The sequence below is a fragment of the Pyrus communis genome, chromosome 8, assembly GCF_041283825.1.
Source record: "Pyrus communis isolate YQ-2024b chromosome 8, ASM4128382v1, whole genome shotgun sequence".
Classification (NCBI taxonomy): Eukaryota; Viridiplantae; Streptophyta; class Magnoliopsida; order Rosales; family Rosaceae; genus Pyrus; species Pyrus communis.
The window spans coordinates 14,257,871-14,282,100 of record NC_142572.1 but is presented as its reverse complement, the minus strand read 5'-3'; the positions used below and the strand labels follow the sequence as shown (position 1 = coordinate 14,282,100).

Below are 24,230 nucleotides of genomic sequence, written 5' to 3'. Positions count from 1 at the left end.
AAAGTGGCATAGCTAATCGAAATTGAAGTTTCGGGTGTAAAATAGAGAAATTTGAATTTTAAAGGACAAAGTAGAGTTTCGGGCGTAACAAAAACTTGGCTGTGAAGAAATGATTTGTTCGAAGCAAGCAAACGGTAATAAAAGACCTGGATTTAGTTAAGGCGATCTAAACTTAGTTAAGTTTGATAGACAGATAATGTGTATATCCCTCCTGCACTCAAAATTTCATCTCTGTAATTTAGATACAATATATTATATAGCTTGGATAAAAAATAATATTGCCTTGTGAAAAACAAAATTTTATACGCTTTGCTGCACGACCTTTTCAAAATCGAATGGAAAAAATTAGGGTTTTGGTTTTGGGTGTGATAAGTGCCAGCCCAATTTTCAAAGTAGTCCAAATACAAACGGGCCACAAAAGGATCCGTCGGGTGTTAGCGCCACCCCGCCCTCTTCCCGCGCCGTCGTCAAGATTCAATCATCCATCCATTCTCCGATTTCCACCCATAAACCAATAACCGGAGCGTTTCAGAATCCAAATGGAAAAGCTGTCACCTTCTTCTTCGTCGGTCGACCACAAAGCTTGGACAGAGTAAGCTGAAGAACAGCAAAACACATTAGTCATCACAAATTCTCCACATTTCTCAATTTTTGCATGGCAATTTTCTAACACAATTGAAAATTTCAGGGCCCAAGATTTGCTGAAGCAAAAATTGATTGCGGAAGATGATTTCTCATGGAGATTAGGTTCAAAGTCAAACTCAAAGTCAATGGAGAGAGAGGAGGAGAAAGAGGAGGAGAGAGAGGAGGTGTTGAAGTATGTGGGAGGAGTTGATATAAGCTATTCAAAAGAAAACCCATCACTGGCGTGTGGAATTCTTGTGGTTTTGGAGCTCAAAACTCTCCAAGTTGTGTATCAAGACTTCTGTGTTGTCACTCCCAATGTGCCTTATGTTCCTGGCTTCCTTGCCTTCAGAGAGGTCCAATTTTCATGTCATAGGTTTTCGCGAGTTCGAATCCCGCTTCCCCTAGTTTAGAATATCGTCTTGTCAAAAAAGAAAAATGCATTACATTTTTTTCCATGTCATGAATTTTGCATCCCTATGGATGTAAGCGATTTGGTTGTTTGATGTATTTGATTGTTTGTATTGATTAGGCCCCAGTGTTGCTTGAGCTTGTGGAGAAAATGAAAAACAACAATAGTCCTTTCTACCCACAGGTGACCGTTGCCCTTGCATTCTCTGGCTACACGAATTCGTTATAATGTTAGATATTTGAACTTGTTTAGAATTGCTTAGAGTTTATCAGTAAGGTTTAATATTTGATTCTGGTTTTTCATTTTTACATATCAATGTCTTTTAACTTTATGCCAAATCCGGCAAGTTGGTACCTTACAATTTGGGTAAATAACAATGTTTATCCTTAATGTTAACAGCTTCTAATGGTCGATGGAAACGGAATACTTCATCCTCGAGGCAAGTCCTTTGGCAAAAATACCCGTGGACTATATGCTTACCCTTTGCAAATGAAGCTAAATCACCGCCTTTTCTTATTTATATACTTCTGCTTTCAAATGTGATTTGAGACCTATGGGGGGGAATGATGGTCTGAAATTGCTGAAAATATGGTTTGGGAACACTTTTAGGCCTAGTGAATCTTTTGCTCACTTCATTTAGAACCTGTTAGTTCAATTTTTCGTAACTTAGACGAAACAGTCTGTTAAAATTCTGTCTTTACCTTAGTTGATTGAGAACAGTTGGCCCCTCACACAACTCGAGATTTTTTAAAAAGGGTAGAGTTTGTTTTGTAGGTTTTGGCTTGGCTTGTCATCTTGGCATTCTGGCAGATCTACCTACTATTGGGATCGGAAAAAATGTAATACTGATAGTAAAAATTATATTACATCCATACCTTTCATAATCTGGGCTTTCTCCGCATGTCTAACTTTGAGAAATTTCTCTTGATATAAATTGAATGCACGAGTTGTGACAAAGTACCGTATATCAGCTTCATCATGTGGATGGTCTAACACTATCCGGAGTGAAGCAGCTTCTTGAAGCCCAAGAAGACAGTGCTGAAGGTTTTATTACTTTGAAAGGATGTTCAGGCCGTATATGGGGAGCGGTAAGCATTATATAAGCTCTATTTCTCCTCTCATAACTGTTATTTTTTTTATTAAACTTTGATCTGCTATGGTTTTTAAACTGTGATGGGAATCTTTAGCGGTTGGAGTGCAGTACAAGGAACTTGAAGATCCTTATCATTTTGGTTTTTTGTTTGTAACATTTTTGTTTATCTGACCAATCACGGACATATACTTTGATTAAAAAGTAGAGTGCCTTTGCTGGAACTATTTTCGCACTTTGCCTTGTGTTCTCAGTTTCAATTGATTCAATAAAACTGAAACGGCATTCTCTTTCTGTTTTTCAGGCAGCAAGATCTACAGGTGGCTCATTGAAACCTATATTTATTTCAACTGGTCACCGTGTATCACTTGATACTGCCACCAGAATTGTGAAAATGACTTGCAAATTTCGTGTCCCTGAGCCTATCCGGCAGGTGAAAACCGGAACTCTTGGAATGTTTTCAGTGTTTCCATATTCAATACTTCCTGTTTCTTACTAATATGCGGGACATAAAAAAGATGCTTGCAGAGCAGATTCTGTGGTGAGGACAACCTTATGGTTACAACACCTAGAATGAGCTTAATTTTTTAAACAACAATATACATTTGTATGGTGATAATCTCTTCTAATTCCGCAATTGGTCCAGAAAATCTCAATGTGACTTTCGTTAAGTTGTGAGGTTGTTCATAACACATAACTTTGGTCCTTGAGATTTGTATAACACATAATTTTGGTCCCTGAGATTTGCATAACACATAACTTTGGTCCCTGAGATTGACCATCATCCATTATTTTGGTCCTTCCATTAAAAAGCTCATGGATCACTTAACGGAGTTTTTTAATGGAAGAACCAAAATAATGGATGATGGACAATCTCAGGGACCACTTCTATTGATTTTAAATCTCAAGGACCGAAGTTATGTGTTATGAAAATATTAGGGACCACTTAATTTACCACAAACTAAAGACAAAGATGCGTTCTAGTTCGCATGTTCGCTAAAAATTTTTGTTCCTCAGTTTTTAGAACCACCGAGTTCCATTGTATTATTTCATTAGTTGATGTTATGTTTGGGAAATTATATTCAAGCTTTAGCTGATCCTTCTGATGTTGATGCAGGCTGATATAAGATCTAGAGACTATCTTCGGAAGCATCAAACGAGAACGTCCAAAGATTGAGCGAAAATATAGTAAGTGCCCTGGTTACAACGCCAGGCTTTCCAAGAGATCCACATCGCCATCTACACTTGAAGAAAACGTTCTGAAGTCCATGATGTGCAATCAAGTATCCGAATTCGACGAAGTCCAATCAACGTTGGGACAAGGAGGGGTGACAGTTGAGAAGTTTTGTAGACAACTTGGACAGTACGGAGGTCCCGGACTGCACTGACGGCTTAACATACTTCAGCACCTCCTCTATCGTCCTTTCTGTGCCTGCGCTTTTGGCTGCAGCTATTCTCCGTACGACATCATCGTCAACATTTTCGTCATCTTGTATAATTAACATCTCTCATCAACTACCTTATTTTTACTTTAATTTAAGTTTACCTTATATCTTCTAGCATGGCTTTAAATAAGAAACTACACTTTGATCATGGATGCGACAACTGCCTAATTAAACTTTGGAATCACAAAATTAGAGGAAATTGAAACTTTTGCGTCCAAATGCTATACAACTATGAATGTCTGAGTGAAATCTGACCATGCATCAAAAGCCTAGTTACTGCTCTTCAGTTTCCCCTTCATACTCCAAACGCCTTGAACGAAAATTTGAGCATGCCAACGATGATCGAGGTCTTACAAAGATCCATCGGAACTCTTGAAGCAAGTTGACACAGCTCACCGTTAAGGTTCTGAAGCCCGGATACCTTAACAACCAGCCTTCTCTCTATCCCTCGGAGCTCATTCCAGCTCCGGTCGTGCTCCGTAGTGCTTCGAAAAAGCAGTTGAAACCAACGAACTGTACGTAGGAACAGATAGTGCCTGAGGATGAACCAAGTGGTTGAGCGTCTCAAAGCTTCGCTATAGGTGGCGATGAAAATAAAAATTCCTTGCAAGGCAAGGGAGGGGAAGACAAGGAGCACACCGGTGAACAGTTAAGATTTGATCCACTTGTCGGATTCCAGTTTTTTCTTCCTTAGCTCTTCCCTAACTCTTCCTTGGTTTGCAGCCATATAGTTTTCATAAAATGCAAGGAATTATTTAATTCCCTTAATTAAAAAACAAATCAAAATTAATAGATTTTTTCATACAAACATATTATATGATGATACGAGTAGTACAACGCTAAACTAGCTGTAAAAATTTGATTACTAGAGCTGAAATCTAAAGTTATTGAGGAATAAGCTAAGAGCAAAAAAAAAAGAATACGCTATTATGATCAGTCGATATAAAAACAAACACACGTCCGCACGCGTACACTTACGTATATGCACAAAAACAGACATGCTATGCATGCATTTAAAGTGGTAGAAAATATATAAACCCTAATCACACTTCTAAGAGCTAGCTCTAGTTGCTAAACCAAAAGCAGAAAATATGGAGAGAGAGAGAGAGAGAGAGAGAGAGAGAGAGAGAGGGTAACCTTGGTGAATGAAAGAGGTGGTGGTCAGGGGTTACCTTTGGGTTTGGTTGAATTTATAACAGTAAATTTGAACGAAATGTTTAAAGGAAGTAAACGGTAAAAAAACCAAAAGGGAAGTCTGTTTTTCTTTTTTCTGCTGTAGCTGCATGCCAGTCCATTAACATTAAACGAGTACTCAGTGATCACTCACAGCACCGAAGGCTACGAGTACTCGTTTAATGTTAATGGACTGGCATGCAACAACAATAAGACATTTTCTCATTAAGTGGGGTCAGTTATATGAATCCTAAAACACCATTGCATTCGGTTCTGTGTCACGTCTTCCATTAGGTTCAAGTACTTTAAATCTTTTCTTAGAGTTTCTTCCAAAGTCTTCCTCTACCCTTTCGGCCCTCAGTCCTTTAATCACATTTTCTAATACCAGAGCATCAGTAGGCCTTCGTTTCACATGTCCAAACCACCGTAACTGATTTTCTCTCATTTTTCTTTTTATTTCGGCTATTCCTACTTTACCTCAAATATCTTCATTCCTATTCTTATCCTTTCTCGTGTGCTCACACATCTAACGAAGCATTCTCATTTCCGTTCACTCATTTTATGTACATGTTGATACTTCACCGTTCAACATACCGTGTACCAAAAAAAAAAAAAAAAAAAAAAGTGACTTCTCTTTTGGTTTTTTAGCGTTCGCTTCCTTTAAACATTTCATTTGTACAAATTTACTGTGGTTGCCCACACAAACAAAAACACCACACCCGCCCCCCCCCCCCCCCCCCCCCCCCCCCAAACCCGCCCCGATTTTTCCACTCAAAACCCGACATTCTATTCCGCTCAAAAACACCCCTAAACATTTCATTTGTTCAGGGTTTAGGGTTGATGACAGAAAACAGAGACTTCAATTTGTTGTGTATGTTGACTGATTAATGCTACACAAATATGAGTTCATTCAGCCCCAACTGTGCTCGACAATCCTGACTATTGTATATATTATTTTACACCAATAATACACAAAAATCCCTCCCAAAAAACAAATCACAGAACTGTATACAGGAACATAAACACAAACACAAACACCACTAATCCTAAATAATTAGGCTTTTCAAGGGAGCCGGCTCTGCTGTTCGCACTAGACGAATAAGATGATTGGATCATGATCCTAAATTTGCAGTTTCCAGTAGATGGATCACTCGTGGTGGTTGTCGAAAGGTTTGGAAACTTACAGGCAGTACCTAGCTGATCATTTATTTGATAGTAACTGTTAAATGCGTATGAAATGTTACCGCGAGCATCCAAATCTCCACATGAAGTTCCATATCCAAGACTGGTGCAATCAGCATTTGAACAAGCGTAGCTCACGCTTAGCCCCACTTCTGGATCATCAAGACTTGCCGAGGGTGACATGACACACCATTTCTTTTCCAGATATTGTACGCCGCTTGCTGCTATTAATCCATTCGAGCTTGTAGTTCCTAGACTGAGCTGATACTTGGGGGTTCCGTCATAGTAAAACAGCCCCCAATGGCGTTCAAAGTTACCTGGCTGAATGCTCTTGGCATCTTCATCGATGAGGCTAAATAAGTAGGCGTCCACAGGGCCGCTTCTCATTGGAGTCCCTGCGTTGTCCTTGATATGGGACATAAACCCTTGGTTGAACCGCTGGGCATACAGTAAATTTGCATTGCGGTCCCCATCTGTAGGCCAACCGATCTCTCCAACAATTATGGACAAGTTTCCAAATCCGTTCTTCTGCAACGCCCATACAAGGGTGTCGTGGTTTGCATCAAATACATTGTTGTAGATTCTTCCATTGTCGTTAATGGGACTTGAGTATCCATTGAAGAAGGCGTAATCAGCAGGGAAACTGGGATCATTGTAGAGGCTTATGAAGGGATAGATATTGACGGTGAATGCAGCACCGTTGTCGCTCAAGAACTTGACAATTTCCACCACGAGATCCTTGGTGTCTGATCGGAAGTCTCCATTAGAAGGTAGGTCTGAGCCACTGCTGTCATAGACGTCAGCGTTGAGGGGAATCGTGACCTTAACCTGATTGCTCACACCGGCATTTATGAGAGCTGACTGAATATTCTGAAGGGCAGGAAATATTGTTGGAATATAGGTTCCATTGTATGTTGACAACAACGGTTCATTCCCCACTGCCGCATACCTTGCAGAGAATGTATGAAACAGGTAAGGTCTCGAGAGATAAACTAGACGTAAATCATTTAGTTATAACTGGAAAGGCTGATATGATAAGAAAAAACAGTAACAACTAAGAACGGAAAGGGTTCGCATCCCCACCTTCTGGAACAGTTTTTCCTGATCATGAAATTTAGAGAATGTCTGCCACTATTATTCTTCAGTTCAATTTCAATATAGCTAATAGATTATGATTAGAATATGCTATATAACAGAATCTAAATTAATAGAAGGGGGTTCCTATTTAAATTTGTACGAGACTATAACCGATTGGAAATGTTTCATGCTGTAGGCATTGTTATGCAAATTTCATGAATGGAATTTCCTGCACTGCAGCATGATTGTACTTTGTTAGATGGATATGGCTTTCTCTTTACTATTTACAGTGAAGACTAATTCAAAACAGCTGAAAAAAGGCTTTATTTACAAAGCCATCTAATGATAAAATCGACTTTCAACTAAAAACCACCACCTGAAATGAACTTAAACAAGGCAGAAGGATGAAGCATCATCACCCGAGTACAGAAACATTCAATTGAAATAACCTTGGAATTACAGGGGTGGTATACTGCAATGTGCAGTTTTGTAGAGAGATGCTCCAACTAGCTACTGCAAGGAGATTCAAACCTTTAAAACTAAGGGGTTCCCTGTGGAAAGTCAATGAGAAACTCCTATATAGGTGAGTTTAACACTAGCGAGTGGTGGCTCAAGCATTGCAAACCACTCTGCTACTAAACAGAAGTCCTATTTTTCTAATTATTGTTCATTTCACTGAAAAGCATCAGAGATGCAACTGAACCGAACCACATTGCCGGAAACGCTAGTCAAAATAAATTCCAACTCTAAAACCAAAGGACAGGTCAGGCAAGGTTCTAGCGGGATGAGATGATGACTGATAGCGTGAAAAAGACTCTAGGCTTCTAGCTTCCCCATATCATCTTTCGATCACGAAGAATGAATTACATAGCAGCTCATCAAGAAGTTGATTTCCTAGAAGCAATAAGATCACACACACACACCTGTCTAATGGATTCATTTGCATAGAGGCAAAAACCAAGGAAACTATCTTATAAGCATTCATAAACTAAGATTTGGGTACCGAAAAAGAATCTACGGGCCTTTTGATAACCACGTACTTTTCCTCTATTTAGCATAAAAAGTGAACTAAAAACGAAATTATTATCAAACGGCCCTGATGTTCAGGCTTCTAACTATTCTATTAGATCAATTATATGCATAGCTGCACATTTCTATGTAACTCCAATTGAAGAAACCCAATTTAAATCACATGTTCTATGAGAGAGAGAATTTACCTAATATCCACACCATTGGAGACATGTGAGGAGACATTCTTGGAAACCCATTTCTCAGCTGCCTGCTTACTGTTAGCCAAAGAATACAGCATCTCATTTGGAATCCCAACCATCACCTGAATCCCAGACTTGCTCAAAGCATTCAGAATATCCGAATCGGCATCGAAAAGCTTGACCTTTTGGATCCCGTTGTCCTTCAACATCTTCACAATTGTTGCTGGTGGGAGAGGGTGTGTTAACTGTGTCCCCCAGTTCACTCCAATCCCAACCACTAATCCCACCCCAAGATTTAAGAACAAGAAGGCAATACTTAGGCCTCTAAACCCCACACCTTTCAGCAACCCCATCAAAACCCTTCACCCAAAAACTGGGAATTTGAGTTGAAAACTGGTTTTGGAAGTAAAGTGAGTGAATATAAGACAAGGGTTTGAATCTCTAGAGCTAAAGTTTGCAACTTTCAGCTGCTGAAGCTTCAAAATTATGAATAACCCAGTTCTAAATTTGAAAGCAAATACTGCTCCTACTAGCCCAAGGAAATTTCAAAACATGGAAAATATTAATTGAAGTAAAAAGGCAAACTTTCTAATCGTGAACCAAAATTGAAGTGTGGCAACTACAAGAATACAAGAAGAAGAAAGTAAAGCATAGAGGGTCAGAACCAAAGAGGAAACTAAGGCTAAAAAGTAAAAACTGAAGATTTTTGGGATATATAAATAGTTTTTTTCTCAGAGAAAAGAGTAATGATTGATTGGAAGAGGATGATCAGGTTGGTTTGGCATAAAGTGGCAAAGATTTGGTACTAAATGCTGAAAATTTAGATTACTTCAAGAGGAACAGGACAGGGTTTTTGGGATATTGGAATTCTTACAAATAAAGGAAGAGGAAAAAAGAGAATAATAGAAGAATGTTTTCTGTTTGTTTGGGTGAGAGTTGAACTTGATTGATTGGAGGATTATAAAACTGGGTTCTGAATTATCTAATGGTAAATGATATGAGAATAATTAAAGGAGAGTGTCGATACTGTGTACTTTAAAAAGGAAGAGTCTTGAACCATGGGGAATGGGGATAGTTTAGACTTTCTCACCTCCATAATTTCATTGCTGATTATGCAAAGCAAATATTTTGTTATTGTGCTTACCTTCCGTGTCTATCTACTGCCAGAGTGTTCAAGTGCAGCCAGAGTGTCCAGGTGCTGCCAGAGTGTTCAGGTGATGTGTGAAAGTTCACTCTGTACAAATGGCTGTCAGCAAATAGAGAATAACTCCTCCTATGCGTTTGAGATCCATTGTGTTTAGACCATCTCTAACTGAATGAGCATGGTCGGTTCTAAGAATTTGGGAGCTTTATGTGAGTTTTTGAAGTAGGGCCCTAATATTCTCGGATTTTTGATTCTTTGTACATAGATATATATAAAAAAGAATTCACTAAATACATAAGTATTCTATTTCCACGTCCAATATCATTAAAAATTAATATAAAAAGAAGATAAATATACAAACATTACTTAAACATCAAACGGCTCATGTTTTTAGATTCAAATGTACTAAATGTTTGTGGTCAAGAGTCTAAGATTGAGAGTGAAGAACAATAAAACTTGATGATCAAGGGAGCAAAGAACAATAAAACTTGATTGATGAGTATAATAAATTCAACAACGCCAATTGTTTATTTTGTGCTTTTTTTCGTAAAATCAACATCACACTAACGAATCAAATATTAAAACAATCCATTGAATAAAAAATTATTGAAAAGAAAAATATAAATTCAAAGTTTTGATTACCTTAAAGTACAATCTTCAAGACCATGTGATAGTTGGTTTAAAAATTCGATAGAAATGGGGAGATTTGGAAGTTGAAAGAAAAAAAGATTGCAAAGGAACTTGGGTTTTATAACTTTATACGCATTTGGATAGATGGATTGGCAGTAAATTTGAGAAACAAGAAAAAATTAGTGACTAAAAAAGGTATCTTTGTGTTTTGAACTCAACACTCCAAAGAAAAAGAAAGTCGAATATTTCCACTGCACCAACAAATGAATTATGATATCTCTTATTTTTTTTTTGTATTTATATGTTATTTACAAGATATAAAAAAATTTTGGGGGCCCCTTCAAAGTGGGGGCCCTAGGCGAGCGCCTACTTGGGATACCTTTAGGGTCGGCCCTGCGAATGAGGGTCAGATGGTTCTCTTTAACCCTATAAACCTTCAAGAAATTATATTTTAATTAACAATGCCAGACTATATTTCATACCATCTCCAATCGAGGGGGACATAGGCCAAATATAGCCCTGTGACAAAAAACCATCTCCAACTGAAGGGGCCAAAGAGTCATAGGCCAAACATAATTTATTATTTCAATTTAAAGACCACAACAACTTAAATTTAAAAACTACGACTTAAATTTGAAAACTACAACTTAAATATTAAAAACTACAACAATGTAAATTTAAAGACTATAATCATCATCATCATCATCCGCCATTGTAGGAGTATAATCGGATGTAAACAACTCCCGTCGAGCCATAATTTCTCTCTTTTTCCTATCAAAATATGCCTTACTCATTGGAGTGTAATCCGAAGTTGTGAGACCCTGTATTTTAGAAATATATGTTTATTTGTTGCAGTCATATTTAGAATAGGAATGTGATTTTGTAAATCTTAGTAAATCTGAAATATCTCTTATATTCTTATCAGGAGTTGATTATCTATTAAGAGTTGTAATCCTAAAGGGGTAAGATTTTTACCTATCCAACTACTATAAATAAAGGCACAATGAGGTGATACAAAACACACCTCACAATTAAATCTCTCTATTCTCTCTCTTGCTACCACTGGCCCCTCTTTCTCTACTCCTTAGTATAGTTCAGTCAAATAGGCCTAAAACACGTTATCAGCACGCTCTTACCAGAAGTTAAGGCACTGACGGATCGTAGGAGGAGGCTATCTTCCACAAAATTCAAAGGCTCTTATTTGTTTTCTGCTAATCAGGTATGCTTAAAATAAAGGAAGATATTTGAAACGACCATGAAGCATGAAAACCTTCCCCATGATGCATGAACCCCCCTATGTTTATATTTTCCTTCCGATATATATATTGTATATGTTTCATATATTTGTCAATATATATATATATATATATTTGTTTCATGCATTACACAATTAAATTGTTAAGTGGAATTTGTGAGTCAAAGCATATAAATAAATTGGAAGTAATTTAGGATTCTCAAACCCTAGGATGTCGAAAAAAAAAATGAAACTGTGTTGCATGTTCGCCGCACCACTATTGTGGCACCGCCGTTAACCTTCACGTTGGCCTGTAGCCCAGCCGTGTCGAACACGCCACCAGGACGACATCGTTTTGGCCTGACCCATGGTTATAGCCCGTTGGGCTAGCAACGAGCAAGGATAACTCCGCTTCTTTGGCTTGGGTTTGGTTCGGTTTGGGCCTGCAGCCCTAGCCCACGTACCAGGACAACCCGCAATTGTTTGTTGGGCCTTGCCCTAGCACCCATGGCCCATCACCAGAAATTCGTATGTTGTTGGGCCTAGTCCTGCACTCTTGGTCTTCCTGTTGCAAGCCCACATTGCTTGCTGGGTTATGCCCAAGTCTCGACCTAATCGCCCACAACCTTTGCTGTTGGGCTTGAACTGCCTCGAACCCAAAACTCGAAACCCAGCTTCGGCTGGGCTTCCCCAAACAAACCTAAAGGCCAGCTTTTGCTGGGGCTGCCCTATGTCCACCCATTCGACCCAAAGCCAGCAGCCTTGGCTGCTGGGCTCCCCAAACCCTCTTGGCCCGAGGCCTGCAGCCTTCCCTGAGCCCAACACGCCTGTAACTGAACCATTAGGGCCATTTCCCCATATTATTTTGCTTCCACGATCGACCCCGTTTGGTCCTGATATATTGAATTAATTAAAAGTGACCTACAGTCCATTAATCTGGTAATGAATCTAAAATTATTAACCTAAATATTATTTTTGGACATTAACGATTTAATAATTTATTTTTATACCTTAAATTGTTGACATACGTTCGTAGTAACGAAGCTCTCACACTTAAGTTCCTGAAGAAACTCAAATCCACTATACTTAAATTAGCATATTGGATTCTGTGTTTCTTGCATGAACCTCTCTTTTATGAACTAATCGTTCATAAAAACTAAATTAAACCTGTAGTTTTATATTTAGTGCATTTGAAACCTAAAGTTTTCATTCAAAACTTACCATATGAAACCTGTAGTTTTCTTGCATAAATTAAACCAATACATGTCTATAAAACCTGTATGTTCTACAATTTCACTGCTTTGGAAGTATCTGGAAGAAACTACCTGAAGTGGATTCAACACGTGAAGCTCCATCTTATTACAAAGGGTATTAGAGCCATCATTGAGGCATCTACCGATGACAAACCCGTCGCCGAAGCTCATAAAGCTAATGCAATGATCTCTATTCGAAGATAAATCCATGATGCACGACAGACCGAGTAGCTCGCTGAGGAGGACCCACACACTCTTTGGCTTACTCTGGCAAATCATTTCGATCACTAGAAAGACATATATTTACCTGAAGCAAGACACGACTGACAACATCTTCACTTCCAAGACTTTAAGTCCTTGAATGAATACAACTCTGAAGTTTGTAGAATCTGATCACTTCTGAAGTTCTGTAAAGTAGAACTTACCGAATCAGATCTCTTGGAGAAGACCTATTCGACCTTCTATGTCACAAATATTGTCTTGTAGTAACAATATAGGGCACAAATGTTCACCAAATTTTGGATTTGATATCTATCCTACTTCTCACTAATAAGCAGAACCAGCTTTTGATGAAGAATCATTAAGCTCAACCGATTGGCTCGAACACCGTGCTTAAAGCATATGCGACAAATTCTAGCAGCCACAAACAACTCAAGAACCATCGTGGTTGTGGCAATGTGCGGCAAGCTCAACCACAGGCCCAAGGTCAACAGAGTCAAGGCTCACCCAAGGAAGGAATGTGACCCAGCAGCATCCAACCCTTGCCCTTAAGGCCCCAAACTTCAAGAACAAGGGAAAAGCTCTCGTTTAGTCATATTGAAACCACTAAAGATAATGGTTCTGAATTTCTTTGTATCACTTCTTATGAATATGGCCAGAAGCGTATTCATGAGAAGTTGGAACGTCTCCTGAGTAGGTTATACATCACAACCATTCGTAGCATAGAAGCCCACAATGTGGTCGACCCTATGCTTGAGTTCCAGAGTACTTTGCTGCTTTGACATGACCATTTGGGACATCCTGGACGTGACATGATGCGCCATATCCTCAAATCATCACATGGGCATTATTTACCTCCCTATATTGGATTTTCGCTATGCAAAGCGTGTTCTTTGGGGAAGTTGAATACTCAGCCCTCGATTACAAAGATTATTCACAACCCTCTTAAGTTTCTTTAGAGGATTCAATGGGACATTTGTGGACCTATCCAACCAACTTACGGACCATTTAGATATTTTATGGTGTTGGTTGATGCATCGACAAGATGGTCAAATGTTTGCATGTTGTCCACACGTAACACTACATTTGCTAAACTCCTAGCACAAATTATTAAGATAAAGGCTTACCACCTTGATTATTCGATCAAGTCGATTCGACTGGATAACATTGGAGAGTTTAAGTCCTAGACTTTTGACGATTATTGCATGTCAGTATGGATTGAAGTGGAACATCCTGTATCCCATGTTCACACCCAAAACGACGTGGTAGAAGCTTTCATAAAGCACCTTCAATTGATAGCTCGGTCTTTGGTTATGAGAACCAAACTGTCGGGTATTTGCCTGGTGTTATGCAACATTGCACGCAACTATGATAGTTCTCTTGAGGCCCACTGCTACCCAACCACATTCACCGTTACAATTGTTTATTGGATACGAGCCTAATGTCTTGCATTTACGAGTGTTTAGGTGCACAATTTATGTGCCAATAGAGCCGTCACTATGTACCAAAATGGGTCATCAAAGAAGAATGGGAATCTATGTCGGTTATGATTCGCCATCAATTATTTGCTATTTAGAACCCTTGACAGGAGATCTCTTTACCGCACATTTTGCAGATTGTCACTTTGATAAGATATACTTCTCGTCGTTAGGGGGAGATAAGTATGTTAATGTTCCTGGAGAACGCCGCGAATTTTCATGGTATACTCCCATTATGACTTATTTAGATCCTCGCATTGCTCAGTCTGAAACTGAGGTGCACCGAATTATAGATCTTCAGAGTGTTTCTCAGAGCATACCAGATACTTTTACCCATTTAGCAAAGTTGACAAGATCACATATACCCGCTGCAAATGCACCTGCAAGGATAGATGTACCCTGCGTACATTACCATCCCGCTTGGGAAAGCTGGTCAGTCCTCGAAGGTAGGGAGGTCGCACCTTTCACACGGCTCGGTACATTGGTGGCTAGCCAATCATCTGCTTCAATCCTGAAGCGTGGCAGACTCCTTGGTTTAAAGGATTCACAACCCCGAAAGAGGAAATTGGCACCAACTAGTGACCCTAGTTTGAATCCGACCATCGCTTACTCATATGTTCCAACGCATGAGGTTATTCTAGATTATGGTGATGTCTTAGACGAGATAACCCGGCCTCCTGAGAATCTCGAGATTTCGGTCCACTACACAGTATTGGATGAGCTTTAGAATCAGAATGAGATTATCGTTGACAATGCATTTACGTACTCAGTAGCTATTGACATCATGCTTAGCGATGCCATTGAACCCTGTTCCGTTGATGAATGTTGATGTAGAACAGATTGGTTAAACTGGAAACAAGCAATCCAGGTCGAACTCGATTTGCTTATGAAACGTAAGGTGTTTGGGCCTATACTTCTTACTCCTCCACATGTGAAGCCCATTGGCTACAAATGGGTTTTCGTGAGGAAACGTAATAAGAAGAATGAAATAGTGCGATACAAAGCACGCCTCATAGCGCAAGGCTTCTCTCAGCTCTTTAGGATTGATTATGAGGAGACGTATTCCCCCGTAATGGACATTATAACGTTCCGCTACCTAATCAATTTGGTAGTTTCTGAAAAACTGAATATGCAACTTATAGACGTGGTAACTGCGTATCTCTATGAGGATCTAGATATGGAAATCTACATGAAAGTTCCAGAATGACTTCCATTAACTGGTTCAAATAGTTCTAGACCATGGAACACTCTCTCAATTAGGTTGAGGATGTCACTTTACGGATTGAAACAATCCAGGCGGATGTGGTATAACCATCTAAGTGAATATTTGACAAATCAGGGTTATGTGAGCAATGAATTATGCCCATGCGTGTTCATACAGAAGTCACATTCTGGATTTACAATCGTTGCAGTTTATGTCGACGACATGAACCTCGTTGGAACTCACGCAGAGCTTGAGGAAATTGCAGTGCACTTGAAATCAGAATTTGAGATGAAAGATCTTGAGAAAACTTGATATTGTCTCGGCCTGGGGATCAAGCATTGTTTGGATGAAATTCTAGTACATTAATCGAACTACACCCAAAAGGTGTTACAACGTTTTAATGAGGATAAAGTGAAGCCTTCGAGTACACCTATGGTCGTTCGAACTCTAGATGCTAAACGAGATCTATTCCGTCCAAATAAGAATGATGAAGAGATTTTAGAACTTGAAGTTCCATACCTAAGTGCAATTGGGGCTTTATTGTACTTGGCTCTATGCATTAGACCCGACATCTCATTCGCTATTAATCTTTTGGCAAGATACAACAATATGCCCACATGCAGGCATTGGAATGGTGTTAAAGACATTTTTCGCTACCTAAGGGTACGACAAATTTGGGCTTGTTCTATACCAGTGACTCTTCTAGTGTTACCGCCCCTTTAGGTTCTCGAATTGATTCTCGCCTTATTGGTTACGCAGATATTGGATATTTGTCTAACCCACATAGGGCACGTTCTTAAACGGGTTATGTCTTTACCGTTGGAGACACTGCTATATCTTGAAGGTCTACTAAGCAAACGCTAGTTGCCACTTTTTCTAACCATGCTGAGATTCTCGCCCTACATGAAGCATCGCGTGAGTACTCTTGGCTGAGAGCAGTCATGAAACATATTCGAAGCACTAGTGGTCTTACTTCTGTTGTTGACTTTACTACGACGATCTTTGAAGACAATGCAGCATGTATCGAGTAATTAAAGAAGGGATACATCAAAGGAGACAACACCAAACACATAACGCCGAAGTTCTTTTGCTCTCACCAGTAACAACAACATTAGAACAGTTAAGCAAATCCGTTCCTAGGACAACCTAGCCGATCTTTTCACCAAGTTATTTCCAAAGTCTACTTTTCAGGAGCTCGTCCAAGGAGTTGGTATGCGTAAATTATCTGAGTTGAATCACTTTTAGTTCTCTTATTTAGAAGTTATGTCTAACTCAGGGGGAGTGTCGAGAAACATACTCACTTGATCTTAATGTACTCTTTTTCCTACGATTATGAGCATTTTTTCCACTGGGTTTTTGCTACCTAACGAGGTTTTAACGAGGCACCCATGCTGGGATGATCATACTCCATTGAGTTCATTACTTTCGTCCTATTTGACATTTGTTTTAGACATTATGCATACTTCTCACTTTTCTCCTTAGTCTATGGGTTTTCCCCATACCTTGGGTTTTACCATAGCGAGGTTTTGTGAGTTTTACTACCAATGCATACTTTATTTAAATTTGAGACTCGCGTTCACCCGTTGTGCCGCTGACTTCCACAATTGTTCTACCTTATCTGCTAAAGATCTAATGCGATGGTTTGTTGAGTATTTACACACTCAAGGGGAAGTGTTGCAGTCATATTTAGAATATGAATGTGATTGTGTAAATCCTAGTAAATCGGGAATATCTCTTATATTCCTATTAGGAGTTGATTACCTATTAAGAGTTGTAATCCTAAAAGGGTAAGATTTTTACCTATCCTACTACTATAAATAAAGGCACAATGGGCTGATACAAAACATATCTCACAATTAAATGTCTCTATTCTTTCTCTTGCTACCACCAGCCTCCTCGCTATCTCTACTCCTTAGTATAGTTTAGTTAAATAGGCCTACAACAACACCATCTTCATCATTATTATCATCATCATCATCATCATCAGTATTATCATCATCATCATTATCATCATCATTATTATTACCATCATCATCATCATCATCATCATTATCATGATCGTGATCGTGATGATGATTATTATTATTATGATTTATTTTTATTATGATTTATTATTATTATTATTATTATTATTATTATTATTACTACTACTACTACTACTACTACTTATATACATATATTTCTCCTTTATTTTAAAGAGTTCATTTGAAACCCAATTTTATGTACAAATCTGATATACCATTATGCTCTGCCCATTCAAATAGTACTCTTCTACCATTCTCAATTACCTTCTTCTTGGCTTTAGAATTGATGACTAGGTTGCAACGTGCCTAGTTTGTATGAGAAGTGTTGACAGAGCACTCTATTATGCATACTAATTGAAGCTATTAGTTGGATGTGTAATGCATACTAGCTATGCATTTGACACCGTATACATACAATGCCTTAGTCAGCTTTGGAATCCAAGTAGGGAAAATACGGCAGACCTTTGCGGAAATTGATTTTATTAAATTTCGTGAAGTATTATAATATTCTTGATCTTTTTGGTTAATTAATGTGGTTGGATATTAATTGGCTAATTGCTTCAGTTAAATGTTTACTTGTTATTGGTTATGGAATTATTGCTGGAATGGTTATGAAATTATTGCTGGAATGCTATTCGTTGAGAATAAACTGTGATACGTGTGAAAGATGAAATGACATTATTTGTGCATCAATCATGTTGTGAGATGTGGTTGGAACTTCAGTGTTGAGATTGGAATTCGGGAAATGAGGGTAGTTGGAAAAGATCTTTTGTGTAGTTGAATCTATTGATTGTGAAACTAGTTCCAGGTCCAGGCAAGCCTGGTGTGCACATTAGAATAGGATATTGGTGGGATAAATTGTCGATCTGGGTGATTTGGGCTCGAGATCAATGAATTAGATAAGATGACTAGCAAAAGGGGTTTATGAACTTGGGATATCGTATGGGGGTTAGTTTCTATAATAAAACATTTGAACCACCACTGCAGTGGTAAAATGTGTGGTATGGGATGTGCAGGTCCGCGTGTTTTATTATATAAATTACCTGGCATACATGCATTTTTATCAATCATGATTTGATATTTGATTATTGATGATGCCATGACACTTAATTTAATATTGTCAATTATTGTGATAAAGTTATGTCCCTGCTGAGCTGTTAAAGCTCATCCCTTTATTGTTATGCAATTTTACAAACTACACATTCAAGAGGGTAGGCAGGATGAGATCGGATTAGATGTGAGAATATAATGTTTATTCATCTATTTACTGTAGGTTGTAAAGAATTTTTTATTTGTTTAAGAATCATGAATTATTTTTATTAGAGGAATTTCTTTTCCAACCCGTTTCAATTTTTTTTAATTATTTAGTTTTTAACTCACGTTTTGGATTTAGGTTTGAATTTTTCAACCAACTTTGGGTTCAGGGCGTGACAGAAGTGTTCCTTTCCATGTTCCGATCATCCTTCTCTTCTTGTATTTGTTTTGCCCGTTCTTCGTGCCTATGGTTCATTTCTTCCATGGTAAAGGCATTTTGCTCTGCCATTAATCACAATGAGGACGCCATTTCCTATTGAAAGGCGTAATCATCCCTTGCCTTATCCTTTTCCTTCAATTTTCGGGCCTTGTTTCATCCCATAGCCTTAGGTATGGAACCTTCACACGGAGAAGGATTTTCTACCCTTGTTTCTTGAATGGTAGGAGATCCATGTTCATCCCTAACTGCATTTGAGGATGCATTTCCGAACACCGGCGTACGACCAACTCTTTCTTGAGGTGGATCTTCAAATAACACCCACCCTTTACAAATTTCCCAACAACCGTGATGACTAAAGGGTTTCGAGTTGTGCTCCATATACAATTCCTCCGCTTGCGTACCTAGAAAATATAATTACAAAAATTAAAGGAAATTAATTTATGAAATTAAATGTAATATAACTAAATATTTAAAATAACTTGTGAAAACACTTATTTCGTCGTAGTAATTGGCTCTGCTTTCATGAATGCTTCCGGCCTTTAAAACTACTTGATGCCATTTATTCAAACTTGGATGAAAATGTTTTTTCCATCTCGAAGAACAACTCTCATGGTTTCGGGAATTCGGTGGAGTGGTGCCTTTATAGAACTCAGAGTACTTTTTGGACATATGAGTCCAAACACCTTCACTTGTTTGAGAACTGCCCCTCACACTATCTTCCGAGACCCATTTATAAGCCCTGCAAAGAGCTTCATCTTCTTTCCGAATCCAAGCCTTACTTTCATTGCAGATGTGACCATTTAAAAATTATTGAAAAAATTGAAGGAAAGATTATTGGAAGAGGTAAGAGAATAGAATGTGAAGAATTGAAATAAAATGACGTAAGTAGTATCAAAATGGTGTAAATTATGTGGGAAATGGTGTAGGAATGACTTAAGTATTTATAGGAAAAAAATTAGAATTTAAAAAAAAAAAAATTCAAATCCAACGGTAACCTAGCATCAGCTAGCCGCTAAGTGGCCATTGGAGTTCAAAATTTGGGCCGGCCCGGGGCTGGCTGGCTAGCTTATTTGGGCCAGTCGGTTGGCCTGAGTTGGGTGGTTTTGGCTTGGTGGGGCTCACGAGCCATTTGGCCTAGCCCTTAGTTGGAGGCGGTTTTTGTGTCATGTCGAGCTATTTTTAGCTCTATAACCCTTTGGCCGGGTCGGTTGGAGATGACCTTAGTATCTCAAACTAATCGTGCATTGTCATACATGAATAAATAATACATCATATATTTCGTTCTTTTTTTACCCTACCCTTGGTGTATCTAAGTCAAAGAGAGGTCATCTTATCATACACGTGGTTATGACCATTTCAAAAGATGTCAAATTTTAAAAATAAAATATAAATTTGAAGGTTTATGTGACACTTTGGTCTTTTTGAAAATTTTGTTATGCACTCGATATGTCAAATTTAAACTATTATTTACTGCATTATTTGTTTTTTTTAATAATTGTAATAAATATTTTTTAGAATAAAATAATAATAATAATAATAATAACAATAATGGTAAAAACAATTTATTAATCACTAACAAGAGATTTGAAGTTGCTAAATTTGACAGTAAACACTTTTGATGTCAATCCACATCATGCCATGTAGGATTTGGCATTTCAGTTGAGAAATACTGAAGCTGACTTTTTTTTACTGTTATTGTTAATAGATACGTTTTTACTCTTCATTTGGAGATGCTCTGAGACACTAAATTCAATAAAATAGGAGATACAAATGAAGAATCTCTACTCGAGAAGAGGTTGAAAGTTTAACCAATGAATTATAACAACTTTTTCTCATTGTAGATATGGATTTTTCGAGCTGAAAATTTGTATATGATGACAAGTGGGAGGAGCTCTTTTCTCACTGGGGATTTTTACATGGGCCATAACTTGTTCATCCTTTCACTTTTGATATGAGTTATGCTACACTTGCCATATATTTGTATTATCTTTCTAATAGATGTAGTTTTTTACATAGGCTGTAACTTGTTCATCCTTTCGCTTTCATATGAGTAATGCTACACGTATCACATATTTGTACCATCTCTCAACAGTGGTAAGGTCCACCAACACATTTGGGTACCATCTCATCAACCCATATGGGTCATTTCTCTATTAGAGAGATGATACAAATGATCGGAGTGCAAATAAGTGATAAGAGTATGCATTTTTGTAGTATTTTAGTTTTATTTTTTCATTGCTATGCAATGAAATTCAGATGATTTCCAATAACATATTAAAAAAAAAAAAAAAAAAATCTTTTAACAAAAAATATCATCTATAGGGGTGCGAGAGTGGGTTAAGCCTCACAATGGGCGAACAATAACGTAGTTCAAATTCGCCTTTGGTGAGATCGAACCTAAGACCTCTCACTTATAAGTAAAGAGAAATATCACTAGACCATAGTACTAAGTATCTACACTTACTTGGCCAAATACAAAAATACCCATAAAATTGCCTTAGAAATACAAGTCCGCCAGCTGTCACATTTGCCCCCTTCTAAGTATGGCGAATAGCAACATGAGGAATTTTCTTGCATAAGATGAAAAGGAATAAGAGTAAATGACAAGCAAATACTTACTTTTTCCAAATTGATTATGGACACTGCTGGAAGGCTTAACCTTTCTTTCAACTTTTTTCTGCTGGAGCCAATGTAAAAACAACATTCGCAATAGCTTATGAAGATTTGATTAACCAAAACCATGGTTTTTATTCAAAAGTTTCACACAACCATTGTTAAAACTTGATATAATAATAACCAACCAATGCAAGGCGCTATCTTATATTGAACAACAATGTTGCATGATTTGTAACTAGTAGCTGGATTGGAAGGTAATTATAATTCAAGTGATTTTGAAAGTTTATAAATGCATTTGAAGTCTTAGTTAGAAGAATAATTTTATGACACAGTTTTTTATTTTTATTTTTGAGAAAATTGTAGTAATGGTCCTTCAAGTTTAATCCAATTAGAGCATTGGTCGCTTAACTAAAAATTTATGCCATCTTAACTCATCAAAATGTGCAGATATGATTATTTTTGTCAACTCTGTCAAAATTCCGTCAAAATGAGTCATGTTGGAAGGACCATTGCTACAGTTGAGTTAAAGTTGAGGGACTATTTCTCTAGCTATGTTAAAGTTGAGGGGCCATTATTATAATTTTTCTCATTTGGTTTCCATATTTGTCCCTTTGATTTAGCCTCACGTACGTGGCACCTGACTCCTTTTGAGGGAATTTCTATGGAGTTGACGAAAATGATCATAACTGTACGTTTTGATGAGTTAAAGGGATTGGTCACATATTTTTAATTGAGAGACGATTACTCCAATTGAATTAAGTTGAGGGACCAATGCTACAACTTCCTCTATTTTTTTTGTTTGAAGTTTGTTTTGTAGGTTATTACCTTTTTAGGTTTTGTTTTAAAGAGTTTAGGTCCCATGTCTCCCTTGTTTTCCTTGTATCGTTTTTGTTTCAGTTTTTAGAGGGGTAAGGTTTGTCCCCCCTTCTGTTTGTGTATTTTTTTTCTTGTTTTTAAGGGGTAAGGTATATGTCATCCATGACTAGGTGTAATTTTAAACTATCAATAAAATTCTCTTGTATCGCGGAGGTTTCTTGAAAAATAAAAAATAGCAACAACACAACTTGTATTTCACGAATACACCGTAACGTGGTGTCTCATGCTAATGAAATAAGAACACTTGGATAGAAACTTACATATGTCTTTATTTGATTTACACAAGACGTCATATTTCCAATGTATTCATGCAATGTAAGTTCCTCTCCTAGCTAGATTCAAATTTCCCCTGCTCCTATATCACTTTCATAAAATAAAGGTGTACATCATGCAAGTAAACCCAAAGCCAAGGGTTGCTATTATGTACAATAGTGGATTATTATACTGAAAACCATGAGCGGCATTTTGTGTGTGCTACTCGTTTTTGGGTTTGCATTTGTATTAGCATTTGCGGCATCCCACATTTGCACCTCGCACGTTTACAGTGAGACCCATTTCCTTTACTTTTTCTTGGTCGGTGGTGGTACACGTAACGGTCCCTTTCTTTTACTGAAAGAAAAAAAGAAAAAGAAAATAGCACTAATTTTTATGCTTTTTATTTTGACTTTTTAGCTAAAATAATTTCAAAAATTAATATAACTTCGCACTTTAATTCTTGACATTAAAACACCGACAACAGTATAGGTAGGGAGCTATTGCAGGCCCAACACCGTCTCGTAGTTTGTTACCTTTCTAATAGGTCGTTCCCAGTCCAATGTCCATGTAGAGCTATTTGAAAATCAATAGAAGTCCCTGAGTTTGTCCAGCGTCAAACATTTTAGTACTTTCATGAAAAATCTTCATTAAATTGATGGTATTATTGTCCATTAACCCTCTACTTGCCTTTTCTTTTAACGAAGATTTTTTACAAAAAGATCCCAAGATAATTAACGGTGGACAAACTTAAGGATAACTTGTATCGATTTTCAATCTCAACAACCAAAATGAGGGTTTGGTATAAGTCACAGAAGGAATTAACTATAATTGATAACGAATTTGCTATTTAAGTTGAACATAAAAATTTTCACTTACAAGTGAGTGGAATACTAATAAAAGGTAGTGCTAGTGAATAATGACAAAAATAACACTAAAATACAAAAGAAATGAGATGATTATTGTGGTCATAGCTGTATGGATCATCCTTTCTTCATGTGGCGCTGTGATCACACTTATATTAGAGTCGTGACTTATAGATACAATTGGAATGACTTGTAGCTATTGGCAAACATTTGAAACCAAAATAAGAGTAAAGTGTCATTGAAAGCGGCTTAAGTGGGTGACTACAAGCAATGTTCTAAAAAAGGGCCTAAGTGGCGCCCAGCTGCTAGGCGTCGGAGCACCGGCACGACTAACCCAAAATCGTTTAGAAAATCAGCGAGGTTATTAGGCAGCCGATTGGAGGGGCTAGACAGCAACTGTGTGGGCTAGGTGGGCGCTCGGCGGGTCAATCGGCAACTGGATAGCTTTGACAGTTCGAAAAAAAAATGTCGCGAGGCTCGGGTGGAAGAGTGACTAGGTGGATGGGATGAGTCGTGGGCGAAGGAGTGTGAAGACTTACGATTTGGAAAGTATATTTCTACTAAAATATATTTATAACTGTGTTAATGGGTTTCGTGCGTGTGTGTGTGTGTGTGTATAGGACTGCGATCAACACGTTGCAGTTTGTAAGATATTAAGGGATGATTCTGTAATGTCCTGACAACTTGGAGATACACCTATCTAGCTGGAGGTGGCATAAGGATCAAAATAAATAGATAGTTTAGTA

General features: G+C 37.8%; 2 protein-coding genes across 4 annotated transcripts; one reads left to right on the top strand and one right to left on the bottom strand.

Moving 5' to 3' along the window:
- The first annotated feature begins 236 nt into the window (after nt 1–236).
- Nucleotides 237–3,685, top strand: LOC137718521 (endonuclease V family protein). Of its 3 annotated transcripts, none has more exons than XM_068458077.2 (8): nt 237–592; nt 689–980; nt 1,157–1,219; nt 1,436–1,475; nt 1,811–1,875; nt 2,008–2,124; nt 2,431–2,559; nt 3,244–3,685. In XM_068458077.2, the coding sequence occupies exons 1-8, from the start codon at nt 540–542 to the stop codon at nt 3,301–3,303; spliced, it is 819 nt and encodes a 272-aa protein (XP_068314178.2). In that variant the 5' UTR covers nt 237–539; the 3' UTR covers nt 3,304–3,685. The 3 variants fall into 3 exon arrangements, with proteins under 3 accessions (XP_068314178.2, XP_088554226.1, XP_088554227.1); XM_088698100.1 differs by having other exon boundaries at nt 1,811–1,887; XM_088698101.1 differs by lacking the exons at nt 1,436–1,475; nt 1,811–1,875 and having other exon boundaries at nt 284–592.
- A 1,896-nt stretch (nt 3,686–5,581) lies between these two features.
- LOC137718257 (glucan endo-1,3-beta-glucosidase 5) lies at nt 5,582–9,538 on the bottom strand. Its single transcript, XM_068457775.2, has 2 exons — nt 8,221–9,538; nt 5,582–6,875 (listed from the first exon to the last, which is right to left on the bottom strand). The coding sequence occupies exons 1-2, from the start codon at nt 8,565–8,567 to the stop codon at nt 5,741–5,743; spliced, it is 1,482 nt and encodes a 493-aa protein (XP_068313876.2). The 5' UTR covers nt 8,568–9,538; the 3' UTR covers nt 5,582–5,740.
- Nucleotides 9,539–24,230: the final 14,692 nt, after the last annotated feature.